At 41.1% G+C, this 22746-nt stretch overlaps 3 protein-coding genes and 1 pseudogene across 4 annotated transcripts; 3 read left to right on the top strand and 1 right to left on the bottom strand.

The window, feature by feature from the left end:
• Positions 1-891: 891 nt before the first annotated feature.
• On the bottom strand, positions 892-7220 carry LOC133709138 (legumin type B-like; annotated as a pseudogene).
• Positions 7221-11266: 4046 nt separating this feature from the next.
• Positions 11267-13362, top strand: LOC133709134 (dynamin-related protein 4C-like). The gene has a single exon (XM_062134769.1). The coding sequence runs from the start codon at positions 11267-11269 to the stop codon at positions 13328-13330; it is 2064 nt and encodes a 687-aa protein (XP_061990753.1). The 3' UTR covers positions 13331-13362.
• Positions 13363-15919: 2557 nt separating this feature from the next.
• LOC133711961 (spermidine synthase) lies at positions 15920-19235 on the top strand. Of its 2 annotated transcripts, none has more exons than XM_062138032.1 (9): positions 15920-16195; positions 16983-17059; positions 17138-17260; positions 17515-17619; positions 17897-17969; positions 18067-18138; positions 18240-18435; positions 18707-18827; positions 18942-19235. In XM_062138032.1, exons 1-9 carry the CDS (start codon positions 16018-16020, stop codon positions 19005-19007), a joined length of 1011 nt encoding a protein of 336 aa, XP_061994016.1. In that variant the 5' UTR covers positions 15920-16017; the 3' UTR covers positions 19008-19235. The 2 variants fall into 2 exon arrangements, with proteins under 2 accessions (XP_061994016.1, XP_061994017.1); XM_062138033.1 differs by lacking the exon at positions 15920-16195 and adding an exon at positions 16548-16809.
• A 997-nt stretch (positions 19236-20232) lies between these two features.
• On the top strand, positions 20233-22229 carry LOC133711960 (probable carotenoid cleavage dioxygenase 4, chloroplastic). The gene has a single exon (XM_062138031.1). The coding sequence runs from the start codon at positions 20341-20343 to the stop codon at positions 22090-22092; it is 1752 nt and encodes a 583-aa protein (XP_061994015.1). The 5' UTR covers positions 20233-20340; the 3' UTR covers positions 22093-22229.
• The last annotated feature ends 517 nt before the right edge of the window (positions 22230-22746 follow it).

Here is a 22746-nt window from a genome sequence, read left to right as displayed (position 1 = left end):
AATTGAAAAATCTAGTTTTGTTCATTCTAATTTTTATTACAAAGAATTAATTGTTCTAAGGTTGGTAATATCAAAAACCGAAATACCGAATTTGGTAGATATAATTAAAAACCGAAAATTTTGGTTGGTAATTGGTAACTCAATTTTGAAATTGAAAGCTTTGGTTTTGAAGTTGTAATATCTATAATCGATTCGAACCGACCGAGTGACAATCCTAGCCTCACTAATCATAATCGCAAATCACATATGGGTTTACATACTAATGATACTATATGAAAAAACCTAAAACCCCACCAGCCGAGGTTGTAAGCATGCATCAGTGAGTCGAATATGTCCCGCGACACTTCTGCCCCACTGACCGGAGACCTTCTCATCGGCCTCATGCAAAAGTTTGAGTATGTATCCGCAATCTTCTTTGTAAGGCATCGAGCATTATTCAGTTTAGATGGGTAAGCTAAATGTTAGGAGCCCAACTATCAGACAGATCTGCTGAGTTTAAAGGGTTGCAATATATATTATTTTTCATCGAAAATCAACAAAGTATATTTGAAAGAAACTCTATGAAAATGTTAAAAATTAGAACTAAAACCACTACAGTCAACACTTATGAAAAATCTAAATTAATGCATGGTAGACAACATCTTTAAACTAATATGGAGGACCTAAAAAATCCAAAGAAATCTCAACTGCAATCAGAGATTTATTAAATAAAAAAGGTAGTACCTAAAAGGGGGAAATGAATCCAAGACCCCTTAAAAGAAACAACAAAACTAAATATATATATATATATATATATATATATATATATATATATATATATATATATATATAAACTAAAAAACCTAATAAAACCTAAAGCAAATGACACGTGCTTAATATTAGCTCATTGGTTCACTTCGAAGAAGGAAAGAAAATTGCATCAGAAGTTCTCTTTGACTGAAAGAGTTTCTCAGTATCTAAATCCACATTGAAGAAAACTTCAAGCACCTGAGGAGATAACGTATTCCAAGCACCAATACTTCCAGCCAAATGAGTGAATATTAGATTGGGAGTGGTGATGATGGAGAACTATTCCAAGCCTTATGGATTAGCAATCTTTGAAATGACAAAGAATCGAGTAATGATGAACAAGTTGCCAGCTGTGGTGACCCGAGAGGGGGTCCCACAGCGCCGCGACTCCGAGCCAATGAGGAATCGACATGTCACGAATGGCATCTCGATAGCTCATCAACCCGAAACCGCAAGGCCTTTTGAGTTTAGGTTGTTAGTTTACAAAACACTTTCCAAAACACTTTCTTGGACAAAAGTCACAAAACATTCTAGCAACCGAACAACATATTTTCGCAAGCGGAATTTAAAGTGAGCTAAAAGATTTGGGCTTACAATAGGAGTCCAATTTGGAAAATAACGAATCACGAAGTAAAAACAAGTATGAGAGACGCGCCCCAGGATTACGCGTCTCTCGAAATTTTTGTAAATAAGCAAATAGGAAACAAATAAATAAATAAAAAGTAAATAAATAAGTTACTTTAAAATCCGATAAAGGACCATAACCTTCCTTGATAAAACTAAAGAGAAATGCGCCAAGCCGGGCCATGTGCCTCCCCTGTACGCTTCCCGACCACATGCTCGAAACATGCACACTATAGTAGGGGTGAGCTTTCGTCCTCGCATGCCCAATAGGGGCCGACCCAACCTTGCTAGGTTTGAAAATAATAATATACTTGAAAATACTATATAATATTGTGCACGTTTATCGAAAATACTTATAAAATAGGCAACCACAAACATTTGTTTTCTTTCATAAAACATATGCAGTGTGCTTCACACACTTGGAGCTCCGAGATACTTACCTGCCGGCTAAAATAAAATAAATCGGTGACCGACCTGGTTTGTCCTGAATTCGAGAACCGGCCAACTACTCTGTAGTACTTGTGACTACAAGTAGCGAAAGTGTCCATTTCCTGGCCCTGAGTCTCCTATGACTGGTTCACTGTCTATACTCACTTTTTTCTCGACAAACATAGGAGCACGGCCCCCTCCGGAGGTTCACGGTTATCGACACCGTGGGATCCCTAGGAATCTACGCGTCTAGGTCCCATTCACTTTCAGGTCACAAGTACAAACATACAAGGGTACAGTATCTCAACATGCAAGTCTAGCCTCGGTTTTCGCAATTAGCAATTATCAGTTCAGAAAACACATGTATCACGAGGCATCGACTAATGAACAACCCAAAAATGTTCTTACAAGCAACATACTATCTTAGTATAGCATTCCACATATACTGAAAAGCCTCTAATAAGGAAGGGACATCTCACCCTACCTGGATATGGAGTGCTCATCCACATTCGGGTTCGTTCCCGACTTCCGATCATTTGTCCAAATCCAAGTACACATGCTCGAGTCCTTTATAATAAAAATCGAATCAATAAGTAACTTAACGTCATTATAACTCAACTAACCGAGCAAACAAAGCATTTACTTAATTTCCTTATAGTTCATCGGATTATCCTTTAACATAAAAATCTTCTATCCATTCCCAAATAATCCAAATGATATTGCATTTGAACCATTTGGGATATGGTGGTCATGCTTAGTACTTTGACCTTTATTTCTTTACTCTTTTTACTTTAAGAAAACAAATGATAATTTCCATTCCCGAACATTCCACTAAACATAGTAAGCTCATTCGATAGATGGTGATCACACTACTTTCCATGTTAAAATTTCGGTCAACCAATTTGACCTCAATTTATTTAGCTTCTAAACCTTAAGCAATTAAATAATAATTACCACTCCCGAATGATTTCGCCTTTCAAACTCCTTTCGGGATATGGTGACACTAGAATACTCCGATTTTTAACCTTATTTCGAGAACGTTAATCCAATATCCTAATTTAGCTCAATCAAATAAAATCCACCATTTTCATAATCAATTCTCAAACAATTGTGATTACTTAATCTCCTTTTTTTTTGAGTAAAAAGAGGTCAGCCCTTTATTGAAATTGAAAGATTACAACGATACGATGCAAAGATGCATCAACAATGAAAATAAGCAACACGAAAGGAAAAGATGCAAAAAGCATCTGAAATACAAAGAAATATGAAAATCGCAATAGTAGCAACGTCGAAACGCCAGCTAATTTTACACTACGGATTGCAGCCGTGTAGTGAATTGAGTAGTCGGTGGTTTGACTACCCATCGAACTCCAATGCACAAATTGACAAAAGCCAACTTGGCGCTGGAATGAAGGCACTCTTCCACCTAAAGATCGAAGCCGGCCAAGGTTGTCAGAACATGGCCATGTTGGCAGCCGATCTTTTACGAACAAATACCATAGAAGTGGGTCCTGGATCCAATACCAGTAAAGCACAAGAACCCCATTCCATTGAGAAAAACAAACAGCCCACAGAAGATAATGGGGTACAGTCCAAGCCCCACATCCACCCGGATCCCAGATCCGAATTCGAATCCATTTGCCACCCGAATCCCAAATTCGGATCCAAAACTGTGGAGGCCCAAACACAGCAGCTCTTCCCACCCAGTACAGGTCCGACCCAAGCCCAAGACGCCTTGAGCCCAGAGCCCACTGGATTGTCTCCCAGCACCACCCGTCGTCGGAGCAGGCACAATCCGGTTCCACCAACGAGACTCCACCTGCCTCCACCACCAGATGTAGCGCAGGTCCAGCCCACTGTGCCGCCGCGCTTCCATACCAACGGCACCCGGATCAAACCACAGCACCGCCGTCGCTAGTCGGAAAAAAAAGACGACGCTCCACTCAACAAGCATCCGCCGAAAACCACCAGACCAAACCGCCCTTACGACACGGATCGGATCTAGACACCTACCGTCGAGGAACGCCTTCAACCTCCCACGTTTGGGTCGTAACCGCCCCACATCGAAAGGAAAGATCAGACGCTTCTCCCGGCAAAGCGTAGAAGCTCTCCCACCAGTGGTCGATTGTGAAGGTAAAGCCAACGCCGCAACCCACGAATGCGCTAGCCATGATTGCTCCGAGAACCTCAGAGGATGGTAAGAGACGGTCACAGCCGTACTCAATGGAGACACCACCAAAGATGATGCCAAAATACCCCGCCGTTTAGGCTGAAGGGAGGTGCAGAGACGCCAGGCCCATTGGCGGCGCTCTCGTAGCCCTAGCAGAGCTCTGCTAGGTTTCATTAGATAGTTTCTAACTTTTTATTACTTAATCTCCTTGACTTCACTCAACACATTGAGTTTTAATTCTCAATTACCACCAAAATAAACTCTTCGGCAAAAATACATTTCCAAAATTGATATCAGATACACCTTCTTAATTGACAAAACCAACTCTGTCACATTCAACCAGTTTCAATCTCAACTACCAAACTATTTAAGCATTTGACTCGAAAATGTCATCTTAAGTCAACTTCATTCAATCCATTTTCCAACCCATTCAACAACATGCTCAAATCACCCAACTCAACTACAACAATTGCAAGATCACCAAACCAGGCCCTTACCATTTCTTCTTTTCCAGGTTAAAAGCTAATTCAACATATCTGCATTCCACCACTGTTAACCATCCACAATCCTAGCAAGCAAAACACAAGTTAACAGACATTCCTCATTCAGTTTCATATCCAACAGAGTCTATGATCCTCACCTTGATCGATTTAAATCGAAACTGTCCCAGTAGTTCCTCTCTTCCCCAAAGCTTCAATTCCCTTCTTTTTCCAGATTCCATAAACCTCAATTCCTAATTAAATGGCAGTAGGTTAGGGTTTCTAATCCAAACTGAAATTGGATGTTTCAACTAAAGGAAGGTGTGACAATTACCTAATCGTGACGACCTGGGAGTATGGCAACACGAGCGGCGGAGCTGCAGTGGCTCACGCGCCAGCAGCGGCGAGTGCGGTGGTTCTGGCCGGAGCTAGAGGTCGAGATTTTTGGGGCTAGTGTAAATCGTGAAACGCTGGTTCGAACTATATATGGAGGTGGTTTAGCTCGATTTGGACTGGAGGCCGGAAAACGAAGACATGGAGAGCCGAGAGCTTCGGTGAGGCTCGAACGGCGTTGTTAGGCGTCGGCGGCGAGGAGGAGTCTCTGAGTTTTTCTCCGCTTTGCTTGCTGAGGAGAATGGCAGTGGCGGAAGGGCGAGGAAATCACCGGAAACCGGTGAAGGTCGAGCAACATGGGCGTCTTAATTTTGGGTTGTCGCGCGCGGAGGCTGCTGGCGGTGTATGTCGAAGGTAAGGCTCGGGCTTGGGTCGAATTTGGGTACTGGATCGATTGGTGGTGGCCGGAGATAGAGTTCTCCGACGATGGCAGAGAGAGTGAGAAGAAGAGAGAGGTCGGGGTCGATGCATGGCTTCGATTCCTCTCGGGTTTGGTTCGGATTTAGGTTTTGAGTTGATTGGTGGTGGTCGTTTTTGTGAGATGGTGGCCGGACGCTGTGTTTCCGGTGGTTGCAGAGGGAAGACGAGAAAGAGATGGGTCGGGGAGAGAGAAGAGGGGTGCGGCCGAGAGGGAGAGAGTGAGGGCTCTAGGGTTTTCTAGTTGCCCCTTTTCTATTTATACTCATGTTTGTGAAATGCCCATCTTGCCCTTGCGACAAATTACGGAAATCTCCTTGCTGATTCCTTTCGGGTTTTCGGCTCGTAACTTTTCTTTTACTCGTTTTTCGTCGAAAACCTCCTAAATTATTTCCCGACTTCACCCTAGGCCCGAATGAAAGAACATTGGTCCAAAGTTTAAATTTCGGCCTAGTAGGTGGTCTCGACACCATAACAATTTCCGAAATAGATTTCGTCACTTAAATCGCCTTGCAAAAATCTTATTGGCGAAAATTTACCTTCAAGAAGATTTCACACCAGCTGTAACGGTTGTTTCCAATACCCTCTTCCCATCAACATCAACAACTTGGACACCGCCACTGCCCTAACAATGTCGCAAGAAAACCCAGGGGAGCACATAACAGTTTCTTCTAACCTAACAAGATCATCACCAAGCCTAACCTTTCCCACCAAATGAAGGTTCTTAGTATTCAAAACAATAACTCTTCCACCACCCTTAATATCAACATCAAGAGGAGCCTATTCGCAATTCAATGTCATCTTATTTGTATATTTCCTGTTTGGCGCATGCAAGTTAGCTCCCCCAAACTTAGTAATACCGTTGCATGTTTACTTGCCAACAAGAGTCTTCACAACACTTTCCTCCAAATCCCATGCTCAACCATCAAACTCAGTCGAGAAGCCAGTGAAAATGTCAGCCATTAGAACTATTGAGATAGAAATTAGTGAACTCGCCTATTTGTGAGCTGTTTTGGTTTCACCCAATAAAAGAACCACAAACTCAGTTTCCTCCTTGTTGTGCCACAAAGTGATAACTCCAAAAGGGAGGGAAATAGCATCACCCTTATTCACTGGAAGAACCTTTTCTTCCTTCTTCGGCAGAACAATTCCAACTACTCCATTACCTTGAGGAACATAAGCAACTCTGGTAGAGTCGGAGTAATTGGGAAGAGCAAAGCCGTCCTTCTCTAGAGAGAGCTTGGCAGCTCTGATGTCGCCTTCACATAGCATATGAAGCTCTGATGGCGACCAGGCAGAGTATGAACTACTATCTCCTCCATATATAAACCTTCTTAGCCAACCTTAGTGTAAGATCAATCTCCTTCTTTTCTCTTACCTAGAAAGCAAAAACCCCTAAAACAAGATAGAAGTGAATCAAGTGATGATAGTACTAAATATGAAGCACAATGTGTGTGAGCAATGAAAAGTGCGTATATTTAGGGGTGTATATATAGCATGACTATAGGAGTATGTCATCTTCTACAAGGAGAAAGATAATAGTATGTCATATTGTAAGAGGAGGTGCATATATTTAGGGGTGTATATATAGCATGACTATAGGAGTATGTCATCTTATACAAGGAGAAAGATAATAGTATGTCATATTGTACGAGGAGAAATATTTGGAGGGAGGTAGTATTTTTTTATTTTATTTTTTTAATAAACCAATAAGGGATTAGACGATATTAGTTATTCGGAGGAAGACGATGTAGAAAACAAGTCTCATCCTCAATCTCAAAGGATCAAGGTCTACCACACTCTTAATTATTATTATTTTTTTTTTTTTTTTTTTTTGCAAAACAAAAAAATTTATTAATGAAAAAAATTTTAAAGGAAAAATTTCAGTCTAGTACCCTATACTTTGCACTCAACATCATGTCAGTCCCTCCCCTTTCAATTTCATCAACAACACCTCTGCACTTTCAATTTCAATCAACCGTGTCCAATTTTTACTGTTTCATCCAAATCGAACGTTAAGCAATGACCTGGCAACGACCAACTGATTTAGTGGCCCACTTAAAGGGCTAAATTTGACATTTCACACAATTTTCCTAACAAAAAAAAAGGATTAATTTCAGTTTACCCCCCTGAGGTTTGGGGGTGTCATTGACACTCCCTCGACTCTCAATTTTGAATTTTTACCCCCAAACTTTCCAATTTCAGTCAGTCATGTCCAATTTCTCAGATTCCGTCCAAATTGGACGTTAATTCTGACGATCTAACCCACTTTAAAGCCTTTTATGGTCATTTCAAGACAACAAAAAAAACTCATATGTGTCCTTAAAAGGCTTCAAAGTGGGTTAGATCGTCAGAATTAACGTCTAATTTGGACGGAATCTGAGAAATTGGACATGACTGACTGAAATTGAAAAGTTTGGGGGGTAAAAATTCAAAATTGAGAGTCGAGGGGGTGACACCAAATCTCAGGGGGGTAAACTGAAATTAATCCAAAAAAAAAAAAAAGTATCAAATGATCCTAAATTTTGGAAGAACAACAGGCAGGTCTTTGAAGATGGAAGAGAGCACATCACTTTTCTTCACTACAATACTACGTTCCGCTTTTTCTTCACTACAAGACTACCTTTTCCCACTCACAAAGCAAAACTCCGCCACTCTTCACACCCTGCTTTCACTTCTCTCACCGCCTCTCTGCAACCCAACCAGACAGGGCCCAAGACCTATCACCCACCCCCTTCCTTTCTTCCATCAGGTCATTTTGATAGGAGCCAGAGCGCAGCGCACCGTCCACTCCTCCAACGGCCGTCCTCGACTCCCCCCCATCGTCGTGGTCTGGGAAGAAACCCCCGACCCGACCCGAACTCAACTCAAGTCCTCGCTGTGCTCTTCGAATCGACTGCTGAACCCCGCTGCCACTACAGCCGCTACGAAACTCGACGTCACTAAACCTGGCACAAATGCACCGCGCTCAGAGTCCACACCTTCTATCGCCTCTACCAAAAGCCACAGCCACTCGGAGCCTTACCACCTCAAAATGGGCCGTCGAAACAGTCCCCAGAACAACCGACGTCGCCGACCAAGGAAACTGCACCGCTCCACACGAAACCCTAGGTTTCGCACTCGAGGTCGCTCTGTATTGCTCGGAGGCCTCCCAGCTGTAAGGATTTGGAATTCTTAGAAGGATAGTGTGGATTTTGATTTGCAATCGAATGAGTATACTTTCGGTAGCTTAGTACTTGCCTGTTGTTCTTCCAAAATTCAAGACCATTCGATCCATTTTTTTTTTTGTTACGAAAATTGTGTGAAATGTCAAATTTAGCCTTTTAAAAGGGCCCACTAAATCAGTTGGTTGTTGCCAGATCATCGCTTAACGTTCGATTTGGACGAAACAGTAAAAATTGGACACGATTGATTGGAATTGAAAGTGCAGGGGTGTTGCTGATGAAATTTAAAAGGGAGGGACTGACATGATGTTGAGTGCAAAGTACAAGGTACTAAACTGAATTTTTTTCCAATTTTAAAATACAAAAAAGAGGGGATAAAAGTCATAAAACCTTACCCCAAGATACAATGTACAAAAGAGGGTGTTTGTTGTTCGTTGGTATCGCTGGTTAGGGGGTTAGCCGGTTAGGTAGTGGCTGGTCGGTGCCATTCAATCTCTTTAGCGGCAAGGGCAGTTTGCGGCACATGTTCCCGGAGATATGGTGACGGCTCTTGAGGTGCTGACAGCATATTGAGGAGCGGCTTGGTCCGTCGGGCTGATGGGGGAAGGGTCCTAAAACACAGGTCTAAAAGTAATAGCACACGTCACCAGAAATAAGAAGAACACAACCATTATAGACAGCTGAAAGCAGCTATATTTTCATTATAATGTCAAAAAAGCTCCCTTACAATGATGACAAACTCTTGCTTAAATAGCATAAGAGTCGAATCAAAATAAGGGAAAGTAATAAATGGAAAATTACAAAACGAATATCAAATCTATCCAATTAATAATAAAAATACCGCTAAATCTATGCAATAACAAATAAATATATGAAAAGAAATCAACACTAATTTGCTGCCATGTTTATTGTTGCCTTATATTAAAGTCAACAATTTGCTGCCATGTTTATTTTGGCTGATATTAAAGTCACTTAATTTACCCCTATATGTTCCTGCATCACGGGTGATTTGTTTTTGGTCGGGATCGGGTCGAAAAGGTATGCAGGTGTGATTTCTTGGGTGGCGGCATCGAAGGGAGTTGCTAGGCTCTGGAATGGTGGAGACGGAGATCGCGGCTGATGTCGGGATTGTGTTGCTGGTGGTGGGAGGGGGTTGGGCCAGGTCAGTCTTTTTGAGCCTGAGCTTGGGCTAACAATCACCTTTGGGCCATGTTGGGCCGTTTTTCTTTTTAGGTCTATAATGTCCTAGTTTAGTCTTTAGTGTATCGTGTATAGTCCATTTGTCTAGTTTGTTTTAGCCGAACCTCTTTTATGAGTCTTCTTAGGAGTTAGAAGTGTTATCTATGTCTCGTACCACAATTGCGTGCTCGGCGGGAGCAGGTAATAGCCTATATTTTCCTTCATAGGTGAAGTGCATTTGCTAGCTATAAACTTTGCGCTCTATTGATTATGGAGTAGTGTATGTACCAATTTAGGCGTAGGCCTGTGTCTTTTTTGATGTGTGTATTATTTCAACCATTGCGGTTATTCTAAAAAAAATATATATATTGTGGTTGTTTCATTAACACAATGGTTTGTTTTACCTGTAAAAAAAAAAATTACAAACGAGGGTTGCAATATATTTTATAAATAAATACCTGCTCTTTTACTTCAATTTAATATATGAAATTTTTTGTCCAATAATTTGATAAAACTTTGTAATTAAGGATAACAGTTTAATTGGAGAGTAGCTGGAGAGGGTTTCTGTTCATCTGAATACCCATTTATTATAGCGTGCACAGACTTGATACTTCCAAGAGATTATTATGACAACCACGTGGTGTGGTGTGGTGTGTTGGTCGAACGGCCTAGTCTGGAACCCCCAGGTCTAGCGTTCGAATCCCAGCTCCATCCCGTGGCCAGCAGATTTGAGGGATCCTTTGGATTCGTGCGTCTGCGGTGCAGTGGATTAGTCTGGCTTTCGCCGCAATGTCGGTGCAGGTGTCCTGGCGCTGGGATACCACTGCATGGGTGTGTGAGTTACTAACAGCTAACTACCTGATCAAAAAAAAAAAAAAAAAAAAAGATTATTATGACTGACTTTATAATTCCAAAAGATTGGAAATCCAAACGTGTGTTTAGCCAAGCAGGTGAAAAAGAAAAAGCATCATCTAGATTCTAGTGCTGTAATTTACACTATTGGGAATGATCCTTCATTTACTTCAGTTTTATTTTGAATGAGTGGATTGATGTTTGAAGCTGAAAGGGTGCATAAATGGTTGGAAAAAAACACACTATAAGTATAGCTAGTTTCATGTATGACCTTCAACACTAACCTGTAAACTTGTTTGTGTTCTGCTTCCGCTTCAATTTAATATATGAAATTTTTTGTCCAATTATTTGATAAAACTTTGTAATTAAGGATAACAGTTTAATTGGAGAGTAGCTAGAGAGGGTCTCTGTTCATCTGAGTACCCATTTATTATAGCGTGCACAGACTTGATACTTCCAAGAGATTATTATGACTGACTTTATAGTTCCAAAAGATTGGAAATCCAAACGTGTGTTTAGCCAAGCAGGTGAAAAAGAAAAAGCATCATCTAGATTCTAGTGCTGTAATTTACACTATTGGGAATGATCCTTCATTTACTTCAGTTTTATTTTGAATGAGTGGATTGATGTTTGAAGCTGAAAGGGTGCGTAAATGGTTTAAAAAACACACTATAAATAGCTAGTTTCATGTATGACCTTCAACACTAACCTGTAAACTTGTTTGTGTTCTTCTTCTGCTTCTTAATCTGTTTTCCGATTCGCTTACAGAAATGGGAGGAGGGGCAAAGCACACTGCTTCAAAAAGCACTGCCAGCAAAAGCAAATCAACCGCTGCAATCCCAAACGTACTAGGAGACTCATCCTTGGCCATAGTAGAACAGCAAGATGCAGTACCTCTCGCTATCAACGCACCGATTGTGTCGTCTTACAACGACAAAATCCGTCCTCTCCTTGATGCAGTGGACAAGCTTCGGAACCTGATGGTTATGGATGAAGGCATCCAGCTCCCAACAATCGTTGTAGTAGGAGACCAGTCATCTGGAAAGTCAAGCGTCCTTGAATCTCTGGCTGGCATCAACCTGCCACGTGGCCAAGGCATCTGCACCAGGGTGCCACTCATTATGAGGCTGCAGCACCATGCCAGTGTGGAGCCGGAGCTGTCGTTGGAGTACAATGGCAGAGTGGACCGCACCAATGAAGACAACATATCTGAAGACATTGTGAAGGCAACTAGTGTCATCGCTGGAGGCGGTAAGGGAATTTCCAATACCCCATTGACATTGCTAGTGAAGAAGAATGGGGTACCGGATTTGACCATGGTGGATCTTCCGGGAATCACTAGAGTTCCGGTTCATGGCCAGCCTGAAAATATCTATGACCAGATAAGAGACATGATCATGGAGTATATCAAGCCGGAAGAGAGCATTATTCTGAATGTTCTGTCTGCAAGTGTTGATTTTACCACTTGTGAATCGATTAGGATGTCGCAGAGCGTGGATAAGACTGGTGAGAGGACACTTGCTGTGGTCACTAAGGTTGACAAGGCTCCGGAGGGACTGTTAGAGAAGGTCACGGCTGATGATGTCAACATTGGACTTGGCTATGTCTGTGTGAGGAACAGAATTGGAGATGAGACTTATGAGGAGGCGACTGCTATTGCTCACGAGCTGTTTCAAACACATCCTCTTCTTTCCAAGATTGACAAATCTATTGTTGGCATTCCAGTTTTAGCTCAAAAGCTGGTTCAGATTCAAGCTACTAGTATAGCAAGGAATTTGCCGGAAATTGTGAAGAAGATCAATGATAGACTCAATGCTACCCTTTCCGAGCTGAACAAAATGCCAAAAAGTCTCTCATCTATTGCTGAGGCAATGACGGCTTTTATGCAGATCCTTGGATGTGCAAAGGAGTCACTCAGGAAAATTCTTCTGAGAGGCGAATTTGAAGAGTATTCTGATGATAGAAGGATGCACTGCACAGCTCGGTTGGTTGAGATGCTCAATCAATACTCTGATGATCTTTACAAGTGTGCGGAGAGCGACCCCAAGATCAGGTTTTTGATGGATGAGATCAAGATGTTGGAAGAAGCCAAAGGTATTGCGCTTCCAAATTTTCTTCCTCGCAATGCTTTTCTTTTAATCTTGCAATCAAAAGTGAGGGAGATTTCGAGCATACCTATTGGATTTGTAGATCAAGTCTGGAGTTACATTGAGGATGTTGTAATATCAGTCTTGATGAAACACTCGGAAAATTACTACCAGCTTCAGTTGTCTGCCAGAAGAGCTGGTCATAATCTGATGGCTAAGATGAAGGATAGGTCCATTAGGTGGATGATGGAGATTGTTGAAATGGAGAAGCTTACTGACTATACATGTGATCCTGAATATGTTGCTGAATGGAATAAGTTGATGGCTCAGCAGGAAGCATTTATGAATGGGGTTCTGCATGATGAGGAACGGCCTTCTACTATAGCTATACAGGGTATTGGGGAGGTTGAGGTTGAAGTCCTTAGGCATTACCCTCACGTGCTTGCTCAGGCTTTTGACCTGAAGATGAGGATGACTGCTTATTGGAAAGTTGTGCTGAGGAGGTTCGTTGATTGTATGGCACTGCATTTGCAGTTGTCTGTTTCAAATCTGGTGAACAAAGAGATGGAAGTTGAGATTGTTAATGAGTTGATGGGGCCATATGGTGGTGGAATTGAGAGGATGCTTGAGGAGTCACCGGCTGTGGCTGTTAAACGTGAGAAGCTGAACAAGAGTATCAAGAAGCTGAGGGACTCTAAGGAGGTTGTGGCCAAGATTATGGATGGCATCATTAGCTATGGTGATTAAACTAGCGATCTACTAGCAAGTGCTAAGAGTTGCATTTTTGGATTTGTGGGCTTGAGGAACTCGTTTTGTATTTCGGTTATGTTATTTGGATTTGCTGCTGTTATGTTTATGTTCTTGATTTCATTTCCTTTTGTATTTGAATGTTAAAATGTTATGAATTTCCAGCTTATCTATTTGCTGTTTTCTTGACCTGTTCTTTAATTTCAATCAGACATTGATTCCCATATTCTGCAAGTAATTCAGCTGATTAAACCAGTAACAGATAATCACTAATATTTCATATATTCAATTCAAATTCAGATGCCGAACTTTAAAATCAAACTTGTGCAAGTCAGACGATTTTTCTTCATATTTTTCAGAACAACAATAGTTGATTATTTCCTTCAACATACAGCAATGCATCATCCATGTACAACTTAACAAGTCGGGATCCTATAATCCTAGTAATCATGTATGCATGTTATGTTCTAATATGTTGACTATAATCAATCTTATTTTCCTTGTGTACGTTTTTCCTTGATTTTAACACCATTCTAGTGAAAAAAGAAAAATTCAGTGTTAGGTTTTTTCTTGGTCTGAAAAAGAGAAGGAAGCATTTTCAAATTCCTTGTAAAACTAATCCATTGCCATCTTACATTAAGTAATGGTATGATTTATACTATTTGTTGCTACACTAAAAAGATTGGTATTTCAATCCTGAAGAAGTCACAGACTCACAATCAAACCAAGACATGAGAAATATGGAACTTATAATTCAACCTGCAGTAGCCTTTTTTTTTTTTCCTTTTTCGGGTAAATTACCTGTAGCTTGACTGTAAAGGAGATCAGTTAGCTGGTTCTAAAGAGGTGTTGGTATGCAAATTGTTATGCAAATTGTTACTTAGAAGTACAAAATGTTAGATTGTAGAATACCAATAGAGTAATTTGTTCCACTCCATTTTTCTCTGTTCTTGGCTTTTTGCCTTGTTGGGATAAAAATCTACTCAAACCCCAACTTCTGCCTTCACTTTAAGAACAATTACAAGCTAAACCCCAACTGAAATTGATGGATAAAATTAAATGAATATTTTCTCTGATAAAAAAAAAAAATACCCCATTACTAAAGTATCCTCTAAGATATTTGCTCCCCGATATAATTACTCATTGATCCTTATCATTCTCCTACAAACAAATAAAAACATTGCATAAACAAAAAAACAAAAAAACAAAAAAAGAAATGCCTTCACACGAATGCAATTTGTATCTTGTAACCAAAAAAAAAGAATGACAATCTGTATCTCCACGATTTTGGGAACTATACAAGGCAAATGGACATCATCATCATCATCGTGCACACAAAAGTTCATATCAAATTCATGCATGGCTGGCCATCATGAAGAAATCCTAAATGTGGCAAAAGTTAGTCATTTGAGCATCATTGCGGTGTTGTTATATATCTTACGATGAAAGCAATTCGCCCACAATTGATTATTACCAAACAGTTTGTTCACACTCGCACCCATCATTCCCATTTAGGCTGGGACTTTACAAAGTACTCAAGCCTCCAACACATGCATTGAACCGAGGAACGGAAAATTGATGTACATCAAAATCAATGGGATTTGAAACGTTAAATTTGTTTTTTTTTTTTTGAATGATTAGGATGTATTTTGATTATTTTAAATTGATAATTTGTTTTTCTCTTTCAATAAAAGAGACTTGATAAAACAAAGCTTAATCTTTATATACTATATTTTGTTAGTTCTCAGTTCGATTATGATTCTCGTGATACATACTTTATTTCAATTTTTTTAAAAATATGGTTAAACCACAGTCTAACACAAAGGTAAATCTTGCGCGCACCTATATATCATTTGAAATCAAATCATACAACTGAAAGCATAAACTCAAAACCCCATAAATTAGACAATACAATTCTGACACGTACAAGCCAATCAACACTAAAAGGCATGTGACATATGATACGGTACATTGTCTCTTTTCCGAACAACTATAGGTACATAACATCCACAAATTCCCTAGCAAAGAAACGTATCCATAAAACGAACATTCCTAAATTTGTTTAATTTTGTAGCATCCATCCCACTTGATTTGCTACCCCACTTCTAAAGTTCTAATGTGCCCTGTCGACCATTACCTAAAAACACCCAATCACTGCCGTGCATTCAAAAGCCACCGCCCACATCAATTGATTCGAATGACTTTCACTATTCAGTGATTAACACAAAAGTTAATTCCAAAAAAAGCAAAATTAACTCTCCAGTGGCAGGATTAGTAAAAACTCCAAATTCAAAGGGCATTTCACTGCACAAATATCAAACCAAAGCACAGATTTTTTGGATCATTTCTTTTAGGCATCCCAACAAAGCACCACACGCCAATTTCACCCAACCCTAATCGAGAACCTCATCATTTTATATTGTACTTGGTAAAAAATATATATATATATAATTTACAGTTTCGAAAAAGGTGGAAAAATAATCAGAATCTTTGTGCCTCTCCCCAAATTATTTACCAACCAATTTTTTTTTTTACCGAATTAAAATTTCATTACCCAATATATTCCTGGCTTTATATAAAGCGCGCAACGCCAAGACTGTGTGGTCTGTCCAGAGTTGTAAACCGCTCGCCTTCTCCTCCTCCTCCTCCTCCTCTATTAGGTTTTCGTTTCGGTGTTTTTGGGTTTCATGGCCGAAGACGGTGTGGTGGGGTCCGCTGATTTTCCGGCGAAGAGGCCCAGAGAGGAGGAAGAGAACTGTGTCTCGTCCGCTGCGGCGGCTATGGAGACCGAGACTGCCAAAGACCCGGATTGCGTCTCTGGTGTTATTCCTGGCTGGTTCTCTGAGATTAGCCCAATGTGGCCTGGTTAGTTTTTAATTACATCCCATCATTTTATTTTATTTCACTGTAATATGTGTTTGGCTGCGGTCCCAATAGAGTGTTTATCGGTAATGAATGTTCTGGACTTTATATGGGTCTTGTGAATCATGAGTTTTTGTGAGACAAATGTTTGGTATTGAAGTCGTGTTAATTGGGTATTGCATCGCCGGTACGTATGCTCATTTGCTTAATGTATTAGAGTTATTTCCTTCATGTGAATCTGATTTTCGGTTTATGATGATTCGCTAGTGTGCCTAAATCATAGGTTCTTTAGGTTTTGACGTCGATTTTCGTACTTGTTTGTCTCTGTTTAGACTTGCATGCTTTTCTAAAAGGCTGTTTCCAACCACCTGTTTTGCCAATCGATGAGTTCAGGGGCCTATGATATGAACACAAGAATATAATGTTTTGATGAATGTAATGTGCCAGTGGGGAGCTTCTTCTTTTTTTGTATGTGATTAACTGTTGGGACTGCGAGGCTTGCTATTTGGAGCTGGCATTTGTTTAGTGATACTCGGTCAGTTGGGATTTTGAACTATTGATGCTATATGGTAGCATGTTGCAAATTGCAATACGTGCAGTTTTTCTAACTCAAATAGGTAACCACCATCATGTTTGACATGGAGAGTCGGTTTTCAGCTTTGTCAGTTTCTCAGATGTGCTTTTGTCCGAGTGTTCGTTTGGGTTATTGTATCTTCCCATTGTCTGGTAGAATGATAGAAGACTTGGCTGTGTACTTTTTGGAAATTGATTTACATTTAATGTACTGCAGGAGAAGCACACTCCTTGAAGATAGAGAAAATTTTGTTTCAAGGGAAATCGGACTATCAGAATGTGATGGTCTTCCAGGTAACTTGCAGTTTTGAAGATGTTATTGGCACTTTGTTTCTAGTCATCTGAAATTGATGATTCATATTCTGTTTACAGTCATCAACCTATGGAAAGGTTCTCGTCCTGGATGGGGTGATTCAGCTGACCGAAAGGGATGAATGTGCCTATCAAGAAATGATTACTCATCTTCCTCTCTGCTCAATTCCAAACCCCAAGAAGGTAATATTATTATCTGTGAAACATAGGACTTAACTAGAAATATGCACTTCTTTCCTAAAGAGGAAAGACACACTGGCACAATTGTCAAATCATTTTGTTTTTTAGAACATATCACATGGGTTGAAGCTACTTTGGCGAACCCTGTTTCTAATTCTTTTCAAATATTCATTTAGAAGATGATTAGTGATGTGGTATAGTATCATTCATTTTAATTTCTCGTCAACTCATTATCTTTTCAAATTGGTGTTGTTCAGGTTTTGGTTATCGGTGGAGGAGACGGTGGTGTACTGCGGGAAGTGGCTCGTCATTCTTCTGTTGAGCAAATAGATATATGTGAGATTGATAAGATGGTTGTTGACGTAAGTAAAAAAACAATGAAACTTTTGGATTTATTCTTCGTTGGCTGTTAAAGTATCTGATTATCCCCAGTAGCTGGTGGAATATTTCATGCATGCCTAGATACGTCATATGTATGTATATATGTATATATGTATTTATATGCACTTCTACATCACGTGGAGTAATTCAACTTGGCTAGAACATGCAAGTGACCACAAGGTTCTCCTTTGAGGCACTAATGGACTGGGGAAATTGTAGGATAAATAATAATTTATTGTTCTTGCTTCTGTATTCCAGGTTTCAAAACAGTTTTTCCCTCGTGTGGCTATTGGATATGAGGATCCCAGGGTGACACTCAATGTTGGTGATGGTAAGATCATCACATTCTTCTTCTGTCTAACTTTGCCTTTTTTTTTTTTTTTTCCCAAACAAACAGCTCCCTCATAAGCTCTCTGTTAATGTTGTAGGAGTCGCATTTTTAAAGGCTGTTCCTGCAGGAACTTATGATGCAATAATTGTGGACTCTTCTGATCCCATAGGTAATACTGTAATACTAAGAAATCAATATTCATCTTGGCCCAATTGGAAACATAGGATTTTTCTGTGAACTTGCTGGTTTTGGTGTTTGTTTCTTAATTAGGTCCTGCACAAGAGCTTTTTGAGAAGCCCTTCTTTCAGTCGGTAGCAAACGCTCTCCGTCCAGGAGGAGTTGTGTGCACCCAGGCAGAGAGTATATGGCTTCACATGCACATCATTGAGGATATTGTGTCGAACTGCCACCAGATATTCAAAGGCTCTGTCAACTACGCATGGACAACAGTCCCTACATATCCAAGGCATACACTTTTCTGAGTCTCTTTTATATCCTCTTATGCACACACACATACTATACAAGATGTTCCTGCATGCCTGTGATTTTTTTTTTATTTTTTTTTTTTTTGCAATATTTTAAATTTTTATTTTTATTTTTTGCTGAAAGTAATACCCTCGATCTGGGGTCTTGGATTATGAGAAGTTGGAACTGCATTGTGGAGTGTTACAGAACAATTGGTGGTCTTGCGGTTATCTGTACTGCTGATTTAATTTGCTTCTTATTGTGTGTTTCAGTGGAGTGATTGGTTTTATGCTTTGTTCGACCGAGGGTCCTCCTGTTGATTTTAAGCACCCTGTGAATCCAATCGCTGAAAATGACGGTTCCAAAGACCCCTTGAAATTTTACAACTCTGAGGTACGATTTTGCTTTTGTCTGTCCGTGTTTTGGAACTAATCAATAATGATTCCTGTTGGTACTCGGTCAGCTTATTTCTGTTGCATTTAGTAATTTTTTTGTTTTCACGTTCAGATTCATACAGCTGCTTTCTGTCTACCATCTTTTGCAAAGAAGGTGATTGAATCAATGGCAAAATGAGGAAAATTCTCACCAGGCATCAAACAAGCAGATATGCTCTTTTTGATTACCTGCCTTTTCTCGTAGTTGAAATGGTTTATTTAGCAATGAACCATGAATAATCTGATATTTAAATTGCTGTTGTCCCAATTGGGGTATCTAGAGCTGTAGTGGGATCAAGAATGTCAAATTGTCTTTCCTTATGATTAGTCAGAGATAGTTTATATATGCAAGCAAGTTATTGCCTCCCATCTAATTTTCATTACTTCTGTTTGTGTATATTTGTGGTTTTGCCGTGGGTGATTGAGGTGCAGTTTTGGTTAACCAGGTTCTGTTTTCTCCGTTCTTTGAATTACTCGTCCTCCAAATCCATGTTACAGCTCTCGCTTCGGTCCCAAATGGGAAACAATTCCAGTTCCTTTTCCTACCAGAAATCAGCCTAGACATGCAGTTGGACTTTGTGGACCATTTCCCTCTTGTTCTAGGACCATCTCTATAGCAAGTGAGATTATGTCAATGAGAATGGGGTGAACCTAAGATCTGTCATGGTGGCCATTGATGGGTATCACCGTATCATTCACTTTTTTAGGTGGGACTTTCCTTGGGCTTTCCCGCTTGAAACACAACAAAACTCATTATTTAGATAGATGGGTCCATTCCAAATAAAATGCCAAGCTGAGGAGTGGCGCACAAGCTAAACCCATTTAGATACCCTGAACACACTCAACATTTAGATCATTATACAAGCTTTTATAAAGTTTTTAGTGATTGTGAATCACAGACACGTGTATTAAATTTAAATACTAAAATTATAGTAATTTAAAATTGTGAATTTATCCTTAACCATCAGATGCACTTGTCTTTCTTTTAAGTGAGCAGCTCTGAATCATTTTATGCTTGGAGTGATCCACGCTGACAATGGAATCGAAAGTTTTAAAGTGCTATATTGAAATTTTAGAGTTGTAAGTCGTTACACTAATCACTGTTTGTGGTGTGACTCACACAATGAACTAAGAACTAATGGTATATAACTTTTAATTTCGGAGCTGTAATATTCGGAGTGCTATTCCCGATATTTCACTACTTAGACAAGAAGAAAATAGACCCAGGTGGATGCGAGAAATCAGAGTCCCACTGAATTGAATGCTTCCCAATGTCTTCATAAGAATCTTAATCCCACATCCACTGATGGCTCTGTTCCTGCACCATTCATTTGAGATCAACCCCAGAATGTGGTCCCTCTGATAGTTTCTGGGTTAGGTTGTCCAGCTCAATCATTTCAAAATATCGCACTAGATCTCTCCCTTATTTACTCCAATCAACTCTACCTCTAAGCTCACTCTCATCCCTCGCCATGGATGCCTTGTCTTCTTCTTTCCTCTCCACATTCCCCACTCGATCTTCAACAACAGCACCAAAACTCCCCCCAGCCAAATCCCTCAACATCTCCTCTGTTAGAATTGAAGAAAGACCCACAACCCAAACACCTCCAAAAACCACAACACCACCAAAACAGACTCCTCCTCCTCCTCCATCCTACTCCTCACCACCACCCACAAAACCTAATGCACCAGCACTTCCCGCTGTGATCTTCAACCTCTTCGACGACTTCATCAACAACTTCGTCGACCCGCCGGTCCGGTCTTCAGTCGACCCTAAACGCGTCCTCTCCGGTAACTTCGCTCCCGTAACTGAACTTCCACCAACCGAATGTCAAGTAATCAAAGGCTCATTACCTTCCTGTCTCGACGGCGCTTACATCCGCAATGGCCCCAACCCTCAGTACCTCCCGCGCGGGCCCTACCACCTCTTCGACGGCGACGGCATGCTCCACTCCATCAGAATCTCCCAAGGCCGCGCCGTCCTCTGCAGCCGCTACGTCAAGACCTACAAGTACACCGTCGAGCGCGACGCCGGCTTCCCTCTCCTCCCCAACGTCTTCTCCGGCTTCAACGGCCTCACCGCCTCCGCGACACGTGGCGCCCTCTCCGCTGCCCGCGTGGCCTCGGGGCTGTACAATCCCGCCAACGGCATTGGCAACGCGAACACGAGCTTGGCGTTTTTCGGCGACCGTCTCTACGCGCTCGCCGAGTCTGATCTTCCTTACGCCGTGCGGTTGACGGCCGACGGCGACGTCGACACCCTGGGACGGAACGACTTTAACGGCGAGCTGTTCATGAGCATGACGGCGCATCCGAAGATCGATCCAGACACCGGCGAGACCTTCGCTTTCCGTTACGGCCCGGTGCCGCCGTTTCTCACTTACTTCCGGTTCGACCCGACCGGAGCGAAACAACCCGACGTGCCGGTGTTCTCCCTGACCAGTCCTTCTATGCTCCACGACTTCGCGATCACTAAAAAGTACGCGGTGTTCACCGACATTCAGATCGGAATGAACCCGATGGAGATGATCGGCGGCGGATCTCCGGTGGGGTTGGACGCTTCTAAAGTATCTAGAATAGGAGTAATTCCGAAATACGCGAAGGACGATTCCGAGATGAGGTGGTTTGAGGTGCCCGGGTTCAACATCATGCACGCGGTTAACGCATGGGACGAAGACGACGCCGTTGTGATGGTGGCGCCGAACATCTTATCGGCGGAGCACACTCTCGAGAGAATGGAGCTCGTCCACGCGCTCGTGGAGAAAGTGAGGATCGATCTCAAGACCGGGATCGTTTCGCGCCAACCGATCTCGACCCGGAATCTGGACTTCGCGGTGATAAACCCGGCTTACCAAGGGAAAAAGAACCGGTTCGTGTACGCGGGGGTCGGGGATCCGATGCCGAAGATATCGGGAGTGGTGAAGCTCGACGTGTCGGGTGATGAGCACAAGGAGAGCATAGTGGCGAGCAGGATGTACGGTCAGGGTTGCTTCGGGGGAGAGCCGTTTTTCGTGGCGAGGGAGCCGGAGAATCCGGAGGCGGAGGAGGACGACGGGTACGTGGTGTCGTATGTTCATGATGAGAAGACGGGAGAGTCAAGGTTTTTGGTGATGGACGCCAAGTCGTCTGAGCTGGAAACCGTGGCGGAAGTTAAGCTGCCGCGGCGGGTGCCGTACGGTTTTCACGGACTGTTTGTGAGGGAGAGTGACCTGAAGAAGTTGTAGTTGACGGCGTTTAACCACCACATGTTGTGATATATGTAGTAAATAACTAAATATGTGAACCCCACTATAAATAGTGACAATATCAGTGGCCACAAACGTTGTGACTGTTGTATATATAAAGTTTTTATTGTACTGTATATGTTACATTCCCGACCAAAATACGTTTAAATATGGTAAATTAAATATAGTTTTTGTTGGATTTGTAGTTAATTAATCAAAGATCTTAAAGTGACATGGTTTTCATTTTACGTTGCATGTTCTTATTGCGTACGCAATTCACGTTCGTGAAATGACTAAACTTGCATTATGTTCAAGTCAAAGGAGACAAGACTAAACTTGCATAATATTCAAATTGATTATAGAGATTTTCAAAGTTGTTTCCGGATTGAAAATCATATATATTCTTTTACGCACCGTCTGTGCAAGTGACCAACAACTTATAAGATGATCTCAACTCTTCATATTTATATTTAATATTTTTGTTAATAAACAAAAATATATATTTATATATTTAATGTAATATAACCGTTCATTTACGTTAGTGTAAGTGTATGTTGATTTTTGAATCCTCTTCTTAAAATTTATTGTGTGGTCATTCAAACACGAAAATGATTGTGTGGTCATTTCAAACAAGAAACGTGTGCTTTGATTTTA

Source organism: Rosa rugosa, chromosome 5 (assembly GCF_958449725.1).
Source record: "Rosa rugosa chromosome 5, drRosRugo1.1, whole genome shotgun sequence".
Classification (NCBI taxonomy): domain Eukaryota; kingdom Viridiplantae; phylum Streptophyta; class Magnoliopsida; order Rosales; family Rosaceae; genus Rosa; species Rosa rugosa.
Note: the sequence above shows the minus strand (reverse complement) of the source record. Positions and strands in the feature narration are given on the sequence as shown.